At 43.1% G+C, this 22,598-nt stretch overlaps 1 protein-coding gene across 1 annotated transcript in view; it reads right to left on the bottom strand.

The window, feature by feature from the left end:
• Positions 1-313: 313 nt before the first annotated feature.
• Positions 314-22,598, bottom strand: part of CRMP1 (collapsin response mediator protein 1) — a 57,056-nt gene continuing 34,771 nt past the window's right edge. Inside the window, 8 exon segments of the mRNA XM_030449661.1 lie at positions 314-508; positions 3,063-3,228; positions 6,875-7,054; positions 9,556-9,726; positions 11,304-11,445; positions 16,786-16,942; positions 17,935-18,055; positions 20,015-20,083. Coding sequence (XP_030305521.1) covers positions 417-508; positions 3,063-3,228; positions 6,875-7,054; positions 9,556-9,726; positions 11,304-11,445; positions 16,786-16,942; positions 17,935-18,055; positions 20,015-20,083 — 1,098 coding nt within the window. The 3' untranslated portion in view covers positions 314-416.

The raw sequence follows: 22,598 nt of genomic DNA, 5'->3' as shown, positions 1-22,598 counted from the left end.
CTCAGTAACATGCATTAACTACACTAATACAGCAAAAAGGGTGCAAAGGAACCAGCATTCAGGTACGAGACGAAGCTAAAACCTTGGGGTCACTAAAGGGGGCAATGGAAGCACCATGCTTTAAGGTGACTATGGCATGAAAGCACAATTGTGAGGCAAGTAGTTCCAAGCAAACACCACACTATTATCACCTCTTCCTATACAAAATAAAATAAAATTAAAAAGAAAAAAAAAAAACATTTTTTTTTTTAAAAAAAGACATTTCTGGTATTTTTTGTTGTTTTGTTTTTGTTTTTGTTTTTTTTAATTTCCATTAGTACCAAATAAAAACTGTGGGTTCCATAACACAGATAAGAGAAGGGAAGTGATTCCCAGGATCCTTCTTCCTTTTCTTTTTCTGTCCATCATCCTTTTTTTCAGCCCAGGCTGGTAATATTGGAGCGGCCACCAGGAGGGGCCACGATGCGGTGCCCGGTACGGCGTGGGTTATTGTCATCTACCTGAGCTCCTGCAGGGAGAGGAAAACAAGAAGCAAAGCTATGAAAAAAAGCCAAAACCCAGCAGCAATCAGATTTTCCTCTAGCTACTTCCAGCTGTGCTTCCCTCAGCTGGTTTCTCTTCAGCCAGAACATCACTTCAGAATGTTCTCACAGCCTCTGGTTCTGCTTCATTTTATAGACACACAGGGCAGTGGTTTTAGGATGGAAGAAGGGAGATTTAGGTAAGACATTAGGAAGAAATTCTTTAATCTGGGGGTGCTGAGCCCCTGGCCCAGGTTTTCCAGGGAAGCTGTGGCTGCCCCATCCCTGGAAATGTCCAAGTCCAGGCTGGACAGGGCTTGGAGCAACCTGGGCTGGTGGGAGGTGTCCCTGCCCATGTGGGGGGGTTGGGACTGGATGAGCTTTGAGGTCCCTTCCAACCCAAACCAGTCTGTGAGTCTATGGTTCCTCTCCCTCCAGCACATTTGCCCAGTCCAGTCTTGCCCCATCTAATTAGTAATGATGATTTCTCACCCCATTATTACTAATAATTTCAGTCCTGTTACCCAGATGTGAAAAATGAGGCTTGGATGTTAAGCAAGATGCCTTCTGGAAGTCAGCAAAGCTTGGAGCAACCTGGGCTGGTGGGAAGTGTCCCTGCCCATGCAGGGGGTTGGGACTGGATGAGCTTTAAGGTCCCTTCCAACCCAAACCATTCTGTGATTCCATTTTGTGCTTCTAATGTGGGTTTGCCTGATTCAGCTCCAGTTCACACCACCAGATGCCTTGGTAATGATACCCAGGTCCAGCACTTGTGAAGCCACAGCTTTGGGTACTTTATCAAAGTCCCATTTAGCAGTTAGCATCCAAATTAAAAAATTCAAAGCCATTTTGTTTCTTCTTAAGAGGTTTCTGTATCTGTATGTGCTCCCCATGGCCCCAGGTGAAAGAGCAAAAATGTATCCAACTCCCCAGAAAGAGCATTTTAAATTTTTTGCTCTCTTTGGGCTTTCTTCCAGAAGTTTCATTTAGTTTCTAAAGACAGGGTCTGCCAGGGATAAACTCCATCAACAGCTCCCACAGGGGAGAAAATACTTTCATAACATCCCAAGGAGCCCCTGATCTACCCCTTGGGTTGGAGAGTTTTGAAGGAAAAGGATTTGACACACTTGTAATTATCTTCCAGTGCCAAGAATTACTTCCTGCAACCCCAAAGGACGATTTTCCAGTCTGTTTCTTATGTACCATGGAAAATATTCTGGACACCAGGAGCAAAGAGGACAAGAAATACTCTCATCTGCATATTAATAGCTTCTGCACATAAGTTTGAAAGACAAAAAGACAGTTTTGGTTTCCATGGCTGGCAGTTTCTGGAGATGGTTCAAGGAATCTGAGATGTCCAAACCATGTGGGTTGCACCAAGCCCAAATCCCATCATTCAGAGACCTCAGCTAAATGCAGATAAATAATATATAAAAGATTGCATGCAGAGAAAAAGCTTTAGATTGCAAACATCTTGGATATTTGGAAACTTGTAAAATATTCCTTGGGAAAGAATGTATAAATACAGAGAGAGGTGTACATCTATGTGGGTGCATGTATGTAAGTATGTAAAATCCTCTCATGTTTGATCACAGAAGTAATTCTTCATTGAGCTTCATTCAGCTTCATTGATTCTTCATTCAGCTGGAAGGCAGGAGGGCTCTGCAGAGGGACCTGGACAGACTGGAGAGTTGGGCTGATCCCAACGGGATGAGGTTCAACACGGCCAAGTGCCGGGTCCTGCCCTTTGGCCACAACAACCCCATGGGGAGCTCCAGGCTGGGCACAGAGTGGCAGAAAGGGACCTGGGAGTCTGGATTGCCAGGAAGCTGAACAGGAGCCAGCAGTGTGCCCAGGTGGCCAAGAAGGCCAATGGCATCCTGGGCTGGCTCAGGAACAGCGTGGCCAGCAGGTCCAGGGAAGGGATTCTACCCCTGTGCTCAGCCCTGGTGAGGCCACAGCTTGAGTCCTGTGTCCAGTTCTGGGCCCCTCAGGAAGTTCAGGAAGGAGATTGAGGTGCTGGAGCAGGTCCAGAGAAGAGCAAGGAGGCTGTGAAGGGATCCAGCAGAATTCCTGTGAGGAAGGGCTGAGGGAGCTGGGGGTGTTGAGGCTGGAGAAGAGGAGGCTCAGGGGAGACCTCATCACTCTCTCCAACTCCCTGAAAGGAGGTTGGAGCCAGGGGGGGGTTGGGCTCTTTTCCCAGGCAACTCTCAGCAAGACAAGAGGGCAGGGTCTCAAGTTGTGCCAGGGGAGGTTTAGGTTGGAGATGAGAAAGAATTTCTTTCTGGAGAGGGTGATCAGGCATTGGAATGGGCTGCCCAGGGAAGTAGTGGATTCTCCGTGTCTGGAGATCTTTCCAAAGAGCCTGGATGTGGCACTGAGTGCCATGGGCTGGGAACTGCAGCAGGAGTGGATCAAGGGTTGGACTTGATGATCTCTGAGGTCCCTTCCAACCCAGCCAATTCTAGGATTCTATGACATTCATCCCAAATAATCCACATTATTTTGGCCAGGCTGACTTTCAAGCCCAGGCTGACTTACCTGATAAGCTAAAATTGGACTGGTGGAGGTTTCTGATTGGTGGGGGCTGGTTTTTGGCAGGGGAGGATTTAGTTGAGGGTGCAGGAGTTGCATATTTTGGCGTGGCTGGGATTTCATAGACAGGCCCATCATACATTCCTCTGGAGACCCCTTGCAGTCCTCCCACCTGGATGGAGAGGAATAAAAACCCAAATTCTGAATATTCTGAGAATGCTCCTTGAGTGATAACCCCTGCCCAGAGACAGAACCCCCTGAGCACACCACAGATTCTGCATTAGCTGAACAAAAACATCTCTGCTCTCATCAAAGCTGGAGTCTGCTTTATCTGTGATAAAGAAAATTATAAAGCATTCCTTTAGAGTTTATATATATGTAAAATTATAAGTTAAGAGATGTTTATGAGGCTTCCTTCACAGCCAGTGGGGGGAAATGGGATTCAAAAGGACAACAGCTCTGATGGAGAGGAATAAAAACCCAAATTCTGAATATTCTGAGAATGCTCCTTGAGTGATAACCCCTGCCCAGAGACAGAACCCCCTGAGCACAGCACAGATTCTGCATTAGCTGAATAAAAACATCTCTGCTCTCATCAAAGCTGGAGTCTGCTTTATCTTTATTTTATAAAGCTTTCCTTCAGAGTTTATATATATGTAAAATTATAAGGCAAGAGATGTTTATGAGGCTTCCTTCACAGCCAGTGGGGGGAAATGGGATTCAAAAGGACAACAGCTCTGACCTGACTTATTTATTTCAGGTAAGATCAGCAGCAGTGTCTCTCATTTCAGCTCTGATTTTTTCCTGTGGTCTCCAGACCTCTTCAGATCTTCCAAGACTGAGGTCTCCAGATTTTATCCCTTTAATGGATCCACAAAGGCAGGAATTTTGCTGTCCCTGTGCCAGGGAGGACTTTAAACTGCTTTTCTGTTTAACTACAGCTCTGCAGCCCCTTCTTTGCCACGTTTAGGTTGGTTTTTTGGTTTTTTTTTCTATATTCCTTGGTTGTGCACTGGCACAGTCAATGGGGGCTGATGCATCCCTGCATTCTCCTAAAGATTCCCATAAAATGTGAAGAGCAGGGAAAGGAAAGCAGGCAGAGATCTGCTCTCCCTTCCTCTCAGCAGGCAGCAGAGGGAGCTGTAAGAACAAAAATATCCCTATTTTCTCAGGCTTTTTGCAGATGTATTTCCAAAGAACCTCAAAGGAAGGATTTTTCCCCAAATCCCAGCCCTTGTGCAAGACTTGACCCAGCTGCTTTTGTGGTATAAGACATCACTCCTCTGATTTATTTTTTTTTTTTAAGTGTTGTTTTCACTGTGTAAATTATATCCTTTAATTTATACAGAGTAAATCATATTAATACATCATTTAAATATGATCATCATCATTTCTTTTCTAGACCACCCCCATTCACTAGAACTCCTGGGAGGTGAGTGTGAAGAGAAGGCCCAAGTTATCTGAGTGGATAATGGAAAAAAACACCCCAAAGTTTAACACTAATTGATACTTTGTGAAACCTCTGCAAGACTAAAAAGATGAAATAGTTTCAAGATAAAAACCAGCAACTCACTCAACTTAATTTCAGCTGCCACCTCCACAGGCTATAACATACATTGTATGAAATATATACATTATATGTGTGTCTGTGTGTATATATATATGAAATATATATAAATATATATAATTATATATTATATATATGATATATACATGCATATGTGTATATATATTATATATTATTAGATATGTATTAGGTATTTATTAGATATTATACATCATAAATGACATCTTATATGTTATCTGTTATACTACATAATATATACTATATATTATATTATAATACTAATTATATATTATACTAATAATACTAATATTATACTAATAATATACTAATATAATACTAATAATATACTAATATTATACTAATAATACTAATAATGATACTAATTATACTAATAATACTAATTATATATTATAAACTAATACTAAATACTATATAATATATTATAATTATATATGTATATAATATTAGATATTACATGCTTGGGGGAAGGAAATATGGCTTTTATTTCTCTTATTACTTCTCACACAGGGAATTTCTGAAAAGGGCAATTTCCAAATAACCAAATTATTAATCCAAATTATTATTATTATCCAATATTAATTATTAATCCAAATTATTGCCATGCCAATTGGTTTGCCAGTTTTGGGGGGTTTTTTTGTTTTTTTTTTTGGTAAAAACCAAACCCAGAAGTGACCCAATCTTCATCTCTGTCATTTCCAAAGGTTTCTCTTTAGAGTTTCCTGAGCTGTGGCTGCTGCTGCCATTCAGCTCAGCAAACACCCCCCCAGCAGGGATGCCAAAGCCCAGGAGCACCCCTGGCTTCCACAGTTTCCCTCCCTGTCACCTGGATGCAAAGCAACAATCCCAAATTCTGCTTTTTTTCAGGCTTTTTTTTTTCTTGAATTTTAATTACTAAGGGAATTCTGTTGCTCTTCCAACTCCCTCCACAAGTTCTGCCCAAATACAAATATTCTGGAAAATCATTTCCCTGCCCACTGCAGCTCCCAGGCTTGGTTGGTTGGGTGACATCAGTTCCCTCTTGCCCAAACAGCAGGTTTATGGGGTCACTTTTGGGACAAGCACTATAGAGCCCCCCCTGATCCAGACCCACCTTAGAGGAGCAGTAAGGAATAAATAAAATACATAAAGTTCTAAATCAAATGATAAGTAAATGATAAATGTAATCATGAATAAAATAAAGAATATAAATAAAAATAAATAAATAATAATCAATCGAATCGTAAAGAAAATAAATAATAATAAATCAAATCATAAGGAAAATAAATAATAAAAATAAATAATAAATAAAGCAAATAAACAAATAATAAATAAAATAATAAAAAATAAATATAAATAATGAATAAATCAACTAAATAACAAATAAAATAATAAATAATAGAAGGAAATAATAAATCGAATAAATAAAAATTAATAAATAAAATAATGAGTAATAGAAGTAAATAATAAATCAAATAAATAAAAATTAATAAATAAAGTAATAAAATAAATAATGTAAGTAAATAAATGAATAGAGTGAGTAAATAAATAATAATAAAGAATAAGATAATAAATAAAGTTATCAATATAAATAAATAATAGAGCAAATAAATAATAAATAAAATAATTAATAAAAATAAATAAATAGAGTGAGTCAGTAAATAAAAATAAATAAAATAATTAATATAAATAAATAGTAGAGCAAATAAATAAATAAAATAAATAAATAAAAATAATAAATAAAATAATATAAATAAATAAATAATGGAGTGAGTCAATAAATAAAAATAAATAAAATACTGAGTAAAATAATTAATATAAATAAATAGTAGAGCGAATAAATAATAAATAATAAATAAAATAATATAAATAAATAAATAATGGAGTGAGTCAATAAATAAAAATAAATAAAATAATAAAATAATTAATATTAATAAATAGAGCAAATAAATAACAAATAATAAATAAAATAATTAATATAAATAATAGAGCGAGTAGATAAATAAAAATAAATAAGATAATCATTAAAATAAATAAAATAAATAATATAAATTAATAAATAAATAGAGCAGATAAATAAATAACAAAAATAAATAACAAATAAAATAATAAATAAAATAAATATAAACAAACAAACAAATAAAAATAATAAAATAAATAAATAAAAATCTAAAAAAACCCAACAAACCCCACCCTTGTTACCTTGGCCCCAAAGCTGTGTGGCTCCAGAAGCTGAGCCAAGACCTGTCCTCACCTTATTCCTGATCTTGACGCGCTGGTACAGGTACTCGGGGAAGGGCTTGCGGGGGATGAAGCGCCCCATGCCCTTGTTGACGTGCAGGTTCCCATCCTCAAAGACAATCTTCCCTTGGCTGATGACCACCAGAGGGGCTCCGTGGCACTCCATCCCTTCGAAGATGTTGTACTCCACAGCCTGGGGATGGAGCAAGATGTTGACTGCAAGTTTGGGACAAAATCTCCTTTAATTAGTGACTTGCCACGTGCATTTTTAGCCTTGGTTTTACACACGTTAAGGGTAAAATTCTTTGGGCTGAAGGAAAAGCCAGGTTTTACAGTATGAAATGATTTAGAAGAATCTCTCTGACCCGACTTGCCCAGGTCAGATTTTTTCCTTTCCACTGCTCACTTTCCATCAGGGCTTTATTTATGCTCCTTTGGTTTTGAAACTTCCCATATTTAGCTCTGGAAATTAAATTTATTGAAAGAGGGGGCTACAAATCAGCTGGAGACTCCCTGTTCACAAGGAGTCACCTGGACAGGACAAGGGGCAATGGGCACAAGGTGCTCCTGGGGAGATTCCCAGTGGACACAAGAGGGAAATTTTTCCCCATGAGGACAGTCAGACCTTGGGATGGTCTCCCAGGAGAAGGGGGGGATTCCCCCACTTTGGGAAGTTTGAAGTCTCAGCTCTCTGGGGTGCTGAGAGATCTCAGAGAAACAATAATATCAGAAGGGTTGGAGCAGGGGATCCTTGAGGTCCCTTCCAACCTGGCACTCTGGGATTCTATGAAATGCAACAGCCTGAATAAAAAGGAAACCCTGAATAAGGAGGGAACCCTAAATAAGAAGGAAAGCCTGAATAAGGAGGAAAGCCTGAATAAGGAGGAAACCCTAAGTAAGAAGGAAACCCTAAGTAAGAAGGAAAGCCTGAATAAGAAGGAAACCCTAAATAGGGAGGAAACCCTAAATAAGAAGGAAAGCCTGAATAAGAGGGAAACCCTAAATAAGAAGGAAAGCCTGAATAAGGAGGAAACTCTAAATAAGAAGGAAAGCCTGAATAAGAAGGAAAGCCTGAATAAGGAGGAAACCCTGAATAAGGAGGAAACCCTAAATAAGAAGGAAAGCCTAAATAAGAAGGAAAGCCTGAATAAGGAGGAAACTCTAAATAAGAAGGAAAGCCTGAATAAGAAGGAAACCCTGAATAAGGAGGAAACTCTAAATAAGAAGGAAACCCTAAATAAGAAGGAAAGCCTGAATAAGGAGGAAACCCTAAATAAGAAGGAAAGCCTGAATAAGAAGGAAAGCCTGAATAAGGAGGAAACCCTAAATAAGAAGGAAAGCCTAAATAAGAAGGAAAGCCTGAATAAGGAGGAAACTCTAAATAAGAAGGAAAGCCTGAATAAGGAGGAAACCCTAAATAAGAAGGAAACCCTAAATAAGAAGGAAAGCCTGAATAAGGAGGAAACCCTAAATAAGAAGGAAACCCTAAATAAGAAGGAAATCCTAAATAAGAAGGAAACCCTAAGTAAGAAGCAAACCCTAAATAAGAAGGAAAGCCTGAATAAGAAGGAAAGCCTGAATAAGGAGGAAACCCTAAATAAGAAGGAAAGCCTGAATAAGAAGGAAACCCTGAATAAGAAGGAAAGCCTGAATAAGAAGGAAACCCTAAGTAAGAAGGAAAGCCTGAATAAGAAGGAAACCCTAAGTAAGAAGGAAAGCCTAAATAAGAAGGAAACCCTGAATAAGGAGGAAAGCCTGAATAAGGAGGAAAGCCTGAATAAGAAGGAAACCCTAAATAAGGAGGAAAGCCTGAATAAGGAGGAAAGCCTGAATAAGGAGGAAAGCCTGAACAAGAAGTGACTGAGTTGGCAGGTACCAAAAGGACATGGTCACACCTGGGATGCTCTGTGACTGGCAGGGAATTCCAGAGGTGCCAGAATATGTATTTCTCTCTGCAAAAGCCCAGGAAAGCCTGAGTCTAAATGGGAATGACTGTCAAAAGGCTTCCTACCTTCTTGAAAATACGGGAATAAAAACTGAACCACTGCAATTTCCCTCTCAAAGGTTACTGAAGGTTTATGCCTTTTTAGTCATATCACTGGGTTTCCTCTAAAGTGTAGGTAACAATTCCCCAACGTGAAAGAAGCAAAGTACCAAACAGGGAGGTGACAGCTTTGAAATCCACAACACACACAAGAAAAAAACCCCAACACAGACAAAATCAAAGCACCTGTGAGTCAGGTTTGGAATTAAAGAGTAAATCCATCCCTGAAGCTGCTGTATTATCAAAATATTTCAGCATCTGTCATCACTTAGAATCTAAAAACCTACAATTTATGAGCTCAGGTGATCTGTGGGTAAGCAGAAAAAGGGAGCTGGTTTTAAATATGTCATCACAGCTTTAATAACCTCAGCTGCAGGCCTGCTGATTCACATCTATTTACAGATCTGCCACAAGCATCCCAAAAGAAAAAAAAAAAATAAAATCAAACCAGTGCAATGGAATATTCAGAGAGAATAAAAAATCCTTCCTGAGCCCAGGGCTTCCAATGCAAGACTTGAATATTTTCATCTTCTGGAACAGGAGTAGGCACTTACCTCACTCCTCTATATCCCCAAAACCTGTGTGTTCACATAAAAAAGGATTTATAAAGCAACAAGGATTTTTTTCCTTTCTTGCTGGTTCCTCCTTACCGATTTATGGCTTTTGGCTGTTATGGTCTTCACCTTATCAGGGTCCCAAATCACCACATCAGCATCTGATCCCACAGCAATCCGGCCCTTCCTTGGGTACAGGTTAAAGATTTTGGCAGCATTGGTACTGGTGACAGCTACAAACTGGCTCTCATCCATCTTCCCTGTGGCCTAAAGACAAGGGGACTTGAGCAAAGCATGCTTCTAAAATGAGGATTTATTATTCAGAGTGCTAAACAACCAGGGAGATAACAAGAAGGCATCTGGTTCTTATATATATTAAAAATAAATATATATATATATAGGTGTGGTGATACTGTATAAACCAGGGGTTTCATCAAGCAGGACTTTGGGAGTTTCAGATTAATAATTCCTGGCAAGCCAAAGAGCAGTCAAAAAGACCTTAAAGCAGGTGACACCATCAGGTTGCTCCTGAGGACCAGCTTTCCCTACACACTTTTGTTGTTAGTCCCAGTAATTTCAATTTCCATGTCCAGTTTAAGGTTTCAACGATTTCTAATCAGAGGAATTTATATCAGCATTCCAAGAATAAATATATAATTTTTCAGACACATCTCTTGCAAGCTCATTCTGCTATTAGTATTACCAACCCTACACATCTGAGGGATACAACCCCAATTATAAAGTCCTTGCCTGGGGAAATGTCACCACCAGTTTGAACTTGTTATACAGTGATTTAACAGCAGCCACACAAAACAGCATTTCCATTTCTCAGTAGAGTATTTTGGGGTCTTCCCTACCACCAAGCAAGAACTATTCCACTGAAGAACAAGAGTGCCAAGCTTTTTAATATTAAATAAACCCTTGTTTCCTGCCAGGTAACAAAATATAAGCAAAATATATACAAAATATAATGCAAAAATAACAAATATTATAACAAAATATAATGCAAAATAGAAGCTCCTCAATAGGGCAGGATGAATCCCATATTCCAAGCCCTTAGCTGTGGCTCCTGCCCTTTGTGGGAATAACAGAAGGGAAATATCACTGCCTGGCTCCTGGTTTCCCTGCTCCTCCAAAGCAGGTATCTGAAGATGCTTCTGTGCTTTGGACTTTCAAGAGCTCTGAAAAAAAGTGGGAAAGTCTGGGAAAACATCACTGCTTCCCAGTCTGCAATTTGTATTTGCAGGGTAAGGTGATGTGTGTGTGCACATGAAGATGCAAAAAGGAGGGAGAATTATCATGTCCAGATTATGGATCCATGGAACCATCAAGAAATTGCTAATTCCTACCAGCTCCCACCAAAAAAAAACCCATGCCAGGATGAATTGTATTCAACCTTCTCCTTCAAAGCATTTTGGAGTCTAGCCTTAGGCTGGGCTGCCATCTATTTGCAATTAAAAAAAAAACAAAAAAACCAAAAGGGGCACTGCCCAAATTCAAACAATTAATTCAAACCATTTTATGAAGCCCAACACTATATGGAGTCCACTTCCCATCAATACACTGCTCCAAACTCTACATCTCTGAGAAGCTGGAAAACCCAACTGGAAAATTCAGCCCTGGAGCCTGTGCAGCCTCAGGTCTAATGCACTGCCCTGAGTTTATGAAACCAAAGGGTTTTGAAATAAAAAAATTCACCTTGGAGCAGCACTCTCCCTGGGAATCCTCAACCCATTGGAAAGTCACTTCAGGATGAGCCAGGAGTCTCCTGGCTGCCATTTATTCACCCAACACCCAAATGTCTTTGTAGTCCATAAAAATAAAATAAAAATAAAATTACTTACTACAGCCTTGTCCCAGACAACAGTCATTCTTTCCTCAATCCCATTGACCCCTTCAGGGATCAGGGTGAAGTTGTCCTTCCCAAGGGCTTTCTGGGCAGTGCTGTAGGGGCAATGTCCACTCCCCGTCACCTGCAGGTCCCCACTGTGGAGTCAAGATGCAGAAGGTTTAAACCAGGCATCACCTTGGGATCAGATTGGCTGTGAAGGGACCTTCCAAACCTACACACCAGAGGCACAGGCTGGAAATCCCAGCAGGAGCCTGGAAAACCTTGGCTAGAGATCACTGAAAAGTGACAGTGGCACTGGAGAGCTTCACCATCCCCCCCAGGAGCATCCTGAGCTCCCAGATTGCAGAGAGCAGCCACAAAGCCACTAACCAGGACACAGGATTATTCCAGGATTAAGGAAATGATTGTATGAGAATGTCTGCCACTCTCCTGATAAACCAACCCAGAGCCATGCTGAATATTGATGGCAAATTTTGCAGGGCAAACTCATGAGCATCAAGGTGGCTTCCCTGGATTATTCCCTCCACATCTTATTTTTCTTGCAATTCTTACACAAATATTTCTTGGCTGAGCCTCCAAAGCAGAAAGAGGAAAATAAAAAATGGAAGGAAAGCTTTGTTATCAGGTACTCTGCTAATAAAACAAAGACATAATTCAAGTCACATGCATGCTCTGAATTTATACAGCCTAAAGGTGTTACACTAAAAAAAAAAAAAAAGCATGGAGTAAACCAAAAAAAGAACTTCAAAATAATAATAATGCTTTTATTTAAGAAGTCAGTTTTTTGAGCCTAGAGAAATATTACTTTTTTTGCAGAGAGCAGAGCTGGGTCACAGCTGCTCTTGGGAATAGAGAGGAAGAACATAACCACAATGCAGAATGTTGCAATATTAGAAAGATATAAAAGAAGATAGAAGGATATAAAAGAAGATAGAAGGATATAAAAGAAGATAAGTTCTTTAATATCCACAGGAAACAGGTGATACTTTTAGGTCTTGGTTGAGCTTACAGGAGTCAAGCAGAGTCAAACACATTATGATTTCTCTTCTATCCCTCCAGGAGGGTGATGTCCCCAGGAGCCTGTCATCTTATTTAACTGATTACCTATCCCTAAAGCATCTGAACAATTCTGGTCCAGACATTTAGACTCCAGCAAGCTAAGAAACAGTCAAGCAGAGGAAAAAAAAAAAAAAAAAGAGTCACACATCAGTCATTTTAATGCAATTTTCTGAGCTGCCAGCCCTAATGATTGCTGGCAGTCAGAGAAGAACCTTTGGCCTCTCTTCTAGTTCTTCCCCGTGCTCACATCCATCTATCCATCCATTCATCCATCTATCCATCCATCCAGTTTTCAGCAGAAGCCAAACCCAAGTATTTAATCATGAAAAGCCAGCTATGTCTTAGCTATTCCTGATTAATAATGACTGCCTGGTGTTAATTCCATAGGATTAAACCAAATGGCTGCAACAGAAAACCTAACACAATAAATTCAGAGGATTGCAGTGACTTTTCTTCCCTTTTTCTTGCTCTTCTGTCAGCTCAGCTTCTCAGGGCTTACCCTTTTCTCTCATTTCTCTGCACTTTGATGAACACAACCACAAAAATAGAAATGTCCCAGCCAGGCCCTGTATCACTGCCCATCTCCCTGAGGTTGTGTGGTGGTGCTCAGAGCTCCCTGTTAGTTCTTCAATATGGAACATAAAAAAATTGTAACTTCTTCTGAACTCTGTTTTTCCCTCTCCTCTGACATTTAATGACATTTAATGACAAGCCCTGCACTCCCCAGTCTGATCATCAGAGGACTTTTGAAGCTGAAGCCTCAGCCTCAGGTTGCTCAAGAGATGTCAGCACCTCCTGGTCAGCCCCAGAGGCACTGCTGCTGTTTAGAGATCATCTGCTTCCAAATGATGAGCATCAGATCCAGTAAAAAAACAAGAGACAAGAAAGAATCACCATGGAAAATACCTCCAAAAGAGGGAATAGTGGGAATTAACAGTGGCCATATGTATATTATCTAGTGGGAGGTGTCCCTGCCCGTGCAGGGGGTTGGATCTCCATCATCCTTAAAGTCCCTTCCAACCCAAACCATTCTATAATCTTTAAATGCCACATCAAGACCTCCTCATCTTACTCTTCACCAAAACCAGTGCTTTCAGAGCAGGTTATGTCTTCCATGAAGCATCCAGAGCTCCCATCTCTAGGTCAGAAGAGCTGGAAGATGAAAGCTACCACAGGTGCATGGCTCATAGGTGAAGCCCCAATCCAGGGATTGGATCAGGGATTTTTAGACATTCAGCTTTGCAGTGAAAATGCAACATTTTCTGTGAAAACCAGCAGATGCAGTATGCTGCATGCCTGCAGAGGAAGAATGTTGGAAGGGTTTTTTTAATCAGTGCAAAATATTTGTCTTCAAATGTGCAGTGCAATAAGAAAGTGAAACACAGCCCTCACCACCATCCTTGCAGAAAATTCCCCAAAATGCAGGGCAGACTGGTAAAATATGCATTTCTTTTTTTAGTTGCACAGTATAGATTTAAAGTATTAAAACTGAAAGCAGGCTAAGCTGCTGTCACTTAAGATCTATGACTTTAAGCCACTAGAAAGAAAAAAAAAAAAATTTTTATATGCACAGAGGATAATTAAAACTTCTGTGAGTCCTCATCTTGTCTTTCTATGTCAGTGTCCAAAAAAAAAATTATTATTTGGATTCCAGTTCTAAAAATTCCCTTGCTATTTTAGATGATGTGTTTTGACCCAAATCTTGTTATTTGGGGACTCTCTTCTAGAAAACATAGAGCTGAGTCTGAGAGAGTAAAGAGCCAAACATAACACAGATTCACACCTAGCCTGACCCTCACACAACGAGCTTCACTCTTCATAGTGCTGATACTGACAGGTCAGAAAACAGTAATTTTAATTCCTTGCCCTTATTTTCATAGAATCCTAGAATGGCTGGGTTGGAAGGGACCTCAGAGATCATCAAGTCCAACCCTTGATCCACTCCTGCTGCAGTTCCCAGCCCATGGCACTCAGTGCCACATCCAGGCTCTTTGGAAATATCTCCAGACACGGAGAATCCACTACTTCCCTGGGCAGCCCATTCCAATGCCTGATCACCCTCTCCAGAAAGAAATTCTTTCTCATCTCCAACCTAAACCTCCCCTGGCACAACTTGAGACCCTGCCCTCTTGTCTTGCTGAGAGTTGCCTGGGAAAAGAGCCCAACCCCCCCCCTGGCTCCAACCTCCTTTCAGGGAGTTGCAGAGAGTGATGAGGTCTCCCCTGAGCCTCCTCTTCTCCAGCCTCAACACCCCCAGCTCCCTCAACCTCACTTCATAGGATATTTGCTTAAGTCCCTTCACCAGCCTGGTTGCCCTCCTTTGGACCTGCTCCAGGACCTCCATCTCCTTCCTGAGCTGAGGGGCCCAGAACTGGACACAGGACTCAAGCTGTGGCCTCACCAGGGCTGAGCACAGGGGCAGAATCCCTTCCCTGGACCTGCTGGCCACGCTGTTCCTGAGCCAGCCCAGGATGCCATTGGCCTTCTTGGCCACCTGGGCACACTGCTGGCTCCTGTTCAGCTTCCTGGCAATCCAGACTCCCAGGTCCCTTTCTGCCACTCTGTGCCCAGCCTGGAGCTCCCCATGGGGTTGTTGTGGCCAAAGTGCAGGACCCGGCACTTGGCCGTGTTGAACCTCATCCTGTTGGGATCAGCCCAACTCTCCAGTCTGTCCAGGTCCCTCTGCAGAGCCCTCCTGCCTTCCAGCTGATCCACACTCCCCCCCAGCTTAGTGTCATCTGCAAACTTGCTGATGATGGACTCAATCCCCTCATCTAAATCATCAATGAAGATATTGAACAGCACTGGGCCCAACACTGATCCCTGGGGGACACCACTAGTGACCGGCCGCCATTTTGATGCAGCCCCGTTCAGCACCACTCTCTGGGCCCGGCCCTCCAGCCAGTTCCTAACCCAGCACAGGGTGCTCCTGTCCAAGCTGTGGGCTGACAGCTTTTTCAGGAGGATGCTGTGGGAGACGGTGTCAAATGCTTTGCTGAAGTCCAGGTAGACAAACACAAATCTCAATTTGAGAAAATCATTTCACCATCAGGCTTCTCAACAACAGAAATTTCTGCAGAAGGCTTTTCTGACCAGGGCCACCTGTAACTCAGACCTTAACATTGCATTATTAACAGTTCAGCAGCATGAGGGGAGCTGAGTTAATTCTGGGTTTGGTGAGATGTGAACATCTCCTGGCACTGAGAGCTGGCAGCTTCCCATCACACCTGGGTGCCCATCCATCCTGCCAGCCCATCACATGGAAAACTAAGCTCAGGAGGAAAAGTCTTTTGAAAATCAATGGATCATTTGTAGGGTTCAAATTCTACTGCTCTGCCTAAAGCATTGGAATCCCAAAAAAGGGGGGGAGCAGGAGATGAGATGAGTGCCACCCCAGGGCAATAAATAAGATTTGGAATGGTTCCTCACTCCAGCACTATCAATCTCTCCAGCTGGGAATCCCCATATCATTCCAAAGGCAGGACATATTTTCAGGGGTGGATTTAGGTCACTGGCAAGGCATTGCTGATGTCTTCTTTTTCTCTCCAAGACAGACACTTCTTCCTTTGCTGCCTACACTCTTATTCTCACTCATGCTACCCCTCTCCCTGCTCAGTGATGGTCTCCAGTTACTGCCCTCTCCTCCCCTATGGTCCCTAAGAATCTCCTTTGCAATCCACTCTGGCCTGACATCCCTTCCCTAAATGTACCATTTATATTTGCTGTCTTACCCTGGAACCTATGAGGACACAAAGCAAGGTAAAAGTAACACCAAAACCAGGTGAACTCAGGGGATTTTGGTCCATGCCAGGCGAAGGCAAAAGGTTTTCAATACACAGGAGCTAAAATCACAGAGCTGTGCTACCAACACTTACAGTTTAGTTTAGGACAGCCCAAAGCTCACAGCTGACAGCCCCACAGCAAAAAAAAAAAAATAAAACCAGCACCAGGAAAATTTTCTGTGTCCTAAGTACCTCTGCATTCAGGGAAAACAGTGATTTCAGGAGCTGTGCTTGCCAGACAAGATCAGGGATTAAAACTGAGGGCTTGCTCACCAGGCTGCACCTTATGCTGGACAGCAAGGGTCAAATATTAACAATTTGGCTGGAGAAAACTGATTTAAAGTCCTGGGCTAAAGACCTTCTAGCTGTACAACTAGGAACCACTTGAAAACCAGGAAGGAAAAGAATTCCCCTCCTGTGCTAAGCAGGAGCTGGAGAATCCATTCCTATGTCCTAGACTGACAGCCTAAACACAGGGATGTAACCAGCTGCCTTCCTACATCCCTCCTCTGCTTCTTCAGGGAGGAAACTTGTCTAAAAGCAACTGAGCTGATCCCTAGATGCTTCACCCCGTGTGGCTTTTGCCTTTGCCTGTAAAAAAAATAAAATACATCAAAATTAAGGTCTTCTTACCATGCTAAGAGTGAATTCAAGTGATCTGGAGTGGTAGGATCAGGGCTGAGAGGTGGCGAGGTCACAAAAGCTGCAGCCTTGGCCCAGTTTTTGCTCCAGTAATGTGTCCCATCTGTCCCCAAGCTGGCAGTGATTGGTTCTCCAAAGACCAGGGGACCTTGGGGAAAACAAGGATATAGAGGCAGAGATTACAATCCATCCTCTCTTCAGCACACAGTTCTTTTTGCTGCGTGCAGCCACGTGTAATTTATGCATCGCTACGTGGCTGCTGTAGCTCCCAGAGAATTAAGCAGCCCCAGCTTTATCTGCATGATAAATAATTAATCAGGAGGCTTTCTGGGCTGGTTTTGATCAGCATATTTCCAAAGCTAATCCAGAAGGAGACTGTTCAGATCTAGGTTTAATTTGTAGGGTTTTAATCACAGCCGTGTTCTCTCTGCTGCTCCGATTCGGAGTGCATTGCAGTGGAGGATGGGCTCCAGCAGACAGATGCCTTTTTCCTACTCCCAGGTTGGATAAAGCACCAGCAGAAAGCAGCATATGGTCCCCAGCACCATACTCCCAAGTTTTCAGGAATACAAGTATCAAAATGATATCTGGCTCCTCGGCTTCTCCGTATTCCTCACCCTCTTCGCAGCACCAACCAGCAGAGAAAAGTCCTGGCTCACAAATGCAGCCTCAAAAACCTCCAGGTCCAACATGTGCCTTTTGGGTGCTTTGCCAAGGGCTTCAGTGGACCCAGAGATGTCCCCAGTGCACATCAGATGGGGTCCTCCAGCAGCAAGGCCAGGAACAAGCACCAGGCATCCCTAACCCAAGTCACCCCTGAAATACACCCAAAAAGGCTGAGGATCTGCTAGACTCTGTTAGGAAGAAAATATTAGGATAAAGAATTACAACACAATCTTCAAGGGCACAGTTTGTAGAGAGTGTTTCTCAACTGAAAAATGAAGAAGGATTTCCCTTCATCTCTCCAAGCCTTAAATATTTATGGGGTGTGAGGTGTTACCATTCTTTGGTAGCCACTCCCTGGATCTTGTGCTGTGGGTCAAGATGATCAAGTTGTTTTTTTTTTTCACTGAGCTTCTATTCAACAACAAATAGTAATTAAAAAATAAGAGTTTGGGGGGAGGAAAGGAAGTCTCTTACCTCTCTTTCTGGCCAGTGCAATGATATCAGCTGCACTCTTGCTCATCACCTTGGTGATGTACACGGGGCAGTTTATTCGGCTGGCAATGGTGATGGCACGGAAAACTGCTTCTGCTTCAAGCTGAGAAAAACCAAGAGGAAAAAGTTAATTGCAAAAGCAGACTGAAGAAAAAAAAAAAAAATAAATGGCCTGGAGGACTGAGCCCTGTTTCTCACTGTTTAGCAACAGCTCTGCAGGGGTTCTTTTTTTTTTACAGAGGGATGGAGACGCAGTGCTGGGAAACAGGGAGCTAACCCAACCTCTGACACTTTGCCTCCAGAGGAACCACAGCCAGGCTGAAATTGTTAACAGGGTACAGCTGCCCCAGCACCCCTGGAAATGTCACAACTGATGGGCATCCTCCTTGCCTCCCCCCCAGTTTTCTGTTTCAGGTTTTTACCCAGCAGGTGGAAGGAGAATGAAGCATGGAAATGTTGCTCCATGTCAAAGACAACCTCTGAGACCTCTTACCCTGGGAAATCTTTAGACAAGGATAAGAGGGCAGTGAATGCAAAATATTCTCCAGCAGCAACCTCAGTGCTATGGACTGAATGTAGCCCACAGACCACAAAAGCCTTTGAAAAGCATCACCCAGTAAGGTCCCCTCGGTCAGCCAGCATGAGGACAATCTCCCTCCAGGGAGCCATCTGGGACACAGGTACACAAAGCTGTCACCTTCAGGCAGAGGGACAGTGGCTCTGGAGATTCTTATGCCCAGTCATGTTATCTAAACGTCTGTTGTGAAGTTCCTGTTCCTATGTGAAGTTCCTATGCCCAGTCTGTTGTGACTGAAAATATTGACTCAATAGTCCAAAAATTTCTCTCTGAGAGTAGTGCTACAAAATCCAAGCAACTTATCCCTTCCAAAACCACTTGGTTTAATTCTCCACAGTTTCAGGAAATATTTTTCTTAAATCAGAGTAGGTCTTCAAGTTGCCCTAGGACTTTTATCACAACATTTGCTCTGCAAGCCCCAAATGCACCCAAAGAAGACCAGGGAAGGAGGCAGAACCTCTGTACTTCAGTGCTGGTCACACACCTCTGCGTGATCCTAAAGATGCAAAATTCCTTTCTGGAAACTGCATATGCAGAATTTTCTTTAGGCACCTTGTTCTCATTAGAAGGGAACAACTCCATATTTTTATTTTTTTTTACAGTAATTTCTGTGGAAGCTAAACAGCAAAATAAAAAAGCACACAAACAGCTCAAGAGAAGAATGCAGCCAATTAGGCCAATTCCTTTTGCCTTGGGGAGAGGTTATATAAAGATCTGCAAACCACAACAATCTCTCCCAAGTTTAGCCTCAAATCCCCAGGGCCTTAACTCTTTTAGTCTTCCAGGAAAGCACTCACTTCCCACCACCACCTACTAATGTTCTGAACTGTGTCCATTAAGAACCATCCACACGTCTCCACCTTTTCCTTCTCATTATTGAAACCTTTTCCAGATTCTTGAGATGAGCCAGGCCAGAACCTGCTTTTTATTAGAAGATTATTGAATAAAACAAGCTGCTTAGCAGCATCCTTCCATTCTCACAGATTTGCATCTCTACAGCCTGCAAATACATCTGATGCCATAAACCTGGAGTGACATCTGGGAGTTTGCACACACACATCCATACACATCCATCTTCTGGGAGCTTTTCAGCCAAAGCATTTCAACAAATCCAGTTCCTCCTAACCCTAAACCTACCTGCAGATTTTTACCCTGACAAAACCATTTTTTTGGTCACCACAAACTAAATCACAAGAGTCACACACTCAAAAACTACATCCACACCTATGCAGCTCTGGAGATGCAGCTCCTAAGGCCAGGCTCATTCTTTTGCTGCAGCAGGAAAAGGATATTTCAGGCAAAAAAGGAAGGGGAGCTGCATTTTCCAAGGCTTTAAATAATACTGGGAAAGGCTGCAGGAGGAACAGATTTTTGTTGTCTTCCCCCATGCACTCACCTGGCACTTGCACAGAGTAGCCAAGCTCTGCTGCTACAACCTCACCCAAATATTGGCAGGAATGACAAAAAATGAGCCAAGTTTCTCACCTCCTCAGGCCTGCTCAGGGCATGTCCCTCAGGTCCAGTGATTCCCATTTCCAGGATACGTTTTTGTTCCTGCAAGAGGAGAGAGAAATTCCTGTTGGCCACAACAACCCCATGGGGAGCTCCAGGCTGGGCACAGAGTGGCAGAAAGGGACATGGGAGTCTGGATTGCCAGGAAGCTGAACAGGAGCCAGCAGTGTGCCCAGGTGGCCAAGAAGGCCAATGGCATCCTGGGCTGGCTCAGGAACAGCGTGGCCAGCAGGTCCAGGGAAGGGATTCTGCCCCTGTGCTCAGCCCTGGGGAGGCCAGAGCTTGAGTCCTGTGTCCAGTTCTGGGCCCCTCAGCTCAGGCAGGAGATTGAGGTGCTGGAGCAGGTCCAGAGAAGAGCAAGGAGGCTGTGAAGGGATCCAGCAGAATTGCTGTGAGGAAGGGCTGAGGGAGCTGGGGGTGTTGAGGCTGGAGAAGAGGAGGCTCAGGGAGACCTCATCACTCTCTCCAACTCCCTGAAAGGAGGTTGGAGCCAGGGGGGGTTGGGCTCTTTTCCCAGGCAACTCTCAGCAAGACAAGAGGGCAGGGTCTCAAGTTGTGCCAGGGGAGGTTTAGGTTGGAGATGAGAAAGAATTTCTTTCTGGAGAGGGTGATCAGGCATTGGAATGGGCTGCCCAGGGAAGTAGTGGATTCTCCGTGTCTGGAGATATTTCAAAAGAGCCTGGATGTGGCACTGAGTGCCATGGGCTGGGAACTGCAGCGGGAGTGGATCAAGGGTTGGACTTGATGATCTCTGAGGTCCCTTCCAACCCAGCCAGTTCTAGGATTCTGTGATTCTGTGACAACAGCTCCAGGATGATCTCCTTGCACCGAGCATCCTCTTGGGGGGGTTGACAGCCACATTACCTGACTATTTTTTTTTTTCTCTCTGTGTAAAGCCAGCTGGGTAAGCCAGCTGCTGGGAAAGGAGGAGTGAAAACACTGGTCTAAACTGGTCTCATGCCACCCTAGTGTCTGCTCCATGCATCCAGCACAGATTTCAGGGGAAGATGGGTGTCTGCTGGGCTATGGAACATTATTTGGGCTGCACTATCAGAAATCCCCTCTGACAAGGCACCAACCCAGGGAACAGTCCTCAATCAATAAACTCAATAATTTTCAGCCTACAATTCTTTCTTCAGTCCCAAAAGTTCCTTTCTAGCTGCAGTCCATGAAGCAGTGGCATCACCCATACACTTTCAGCAACATTTCATCAAATCAAGTCTTGCCTTTGGCATCCACTTTTCTGTAACACTTTTTTTTTTTTTCCTTACAGTGTAAATCACCAAAATTATCTCTGAACAAAAACCAAGTAGTGCCCTCCCACGGAAGGGGGACTTTGCCCACACCAAAAGGTCCATCTTAGGGACTAATGGAGGTTTGGCAGAAAAAAAAAATCTGTCCTATTCACCTTCACAGCAGTGAGAAGTATTTTTTGAGATCAGATAAACAGCTTCACCTATCTTTTGATTCCATCATTGCTGATATGAGGTTGGGTTGGGTCTGCCCAGGGCAGAAGTGGGATTGGAGCTGTTGATGCTCCTCCAACCTTCTCTGCCCAAAGATCTCTGATGGGACAATTTCAACAAATGTAATGACCCTGAGATAGAGACAAATTCCCCCTGGAGATCAGGATGAAGCCTTTCTTGCTGTGTCATCTGATAAATATTTGATGCCAGGTCCCTGAAGGGGAAAATCTCACACATAACCAACACACTCCACCAGCAATTTAATATTCCCATATATTGGGCCCAGTTCTGTTTAATATCTTTATCGACGACTTAGACGAAGGGATTGAGTCCATCATCAGCAAATTCGCAGATGACACCAAGCTGGGAGGAAGTGTGGATCAGCTGGAAGGCAGGAGGGCTCTGCAGAGGGACCTGGACAGACTGGAGAGCTGGGCCGATTCCAATGGGATGAGGTTCAACAAGGCCAAGTGCCGGGTCCTGCACTTTGGCCACAACAACCCCATGGGGAGCTCCAGGCTGGGCACAGAGTGGCAGAAAGGGACCTGGGAGTCTGGATTGACAAGAAACAACATGAGCCAGCAGTGTGCCCAGGTGGCCAAGAAGGCCAATGGCATCCTGGCCTGTATCAGAAACAGCGTCACCAGCAGGTCCAGGGAAGGGATTCTGCCCCTGTGCTCAGCGCTGGTTAGGCCACACCTCGAGTACTGTGTCCAGTTCTGGGCCCCTCAGTTTAAGAAGGATGTAGAGGTCCTGGAACAGGTCCAAAGGAGGGCAACCAGGCTGGTGAAGGGACTCGAGCACAGGCCCTATGAGGAGAGGCTGAGAGAGCTGGGGCTGTTCAGCCTGGAGAAGAGGAGGCTCAGGGGAGACCTCATTGCTGTCTACAACTACCTGAAAGGAGGCTGTAGCGAGGTGGGAACTGGACTCTTTTCACAGACGACCTTCAACAAGACAAGAGGACACAGTCTTAAGTTGTGCCAGGGGAGGTTTAGGTTAGATATTAGAAAGAATTTCTTCACGGAGAGGGTGATCAGGCTATGGAATGGACTGCCCGGTGAGGTGGTAGATTCTCTGTCCCTGGAGACATT

The sequence above is a fragment of the Calypte anna genome, chromosome 4A (genome assembly GCF_003957555.1).
Source record: "Calypte anna isolate BGI_N300 chromosome 4A, bCalAnn1_v1.p, whole genome shotgun sequence".
NCBI lineage: Eukaryota > Metazoa > Chordata > Aves > Apodiformes > Trochilidae > Calypte > Calypte anna.
The sequence above is the reverse complement of the archived record's forward strand: the minus strand, read 5'-3'. Positions and strand labels throughout refer to the sequence as shown.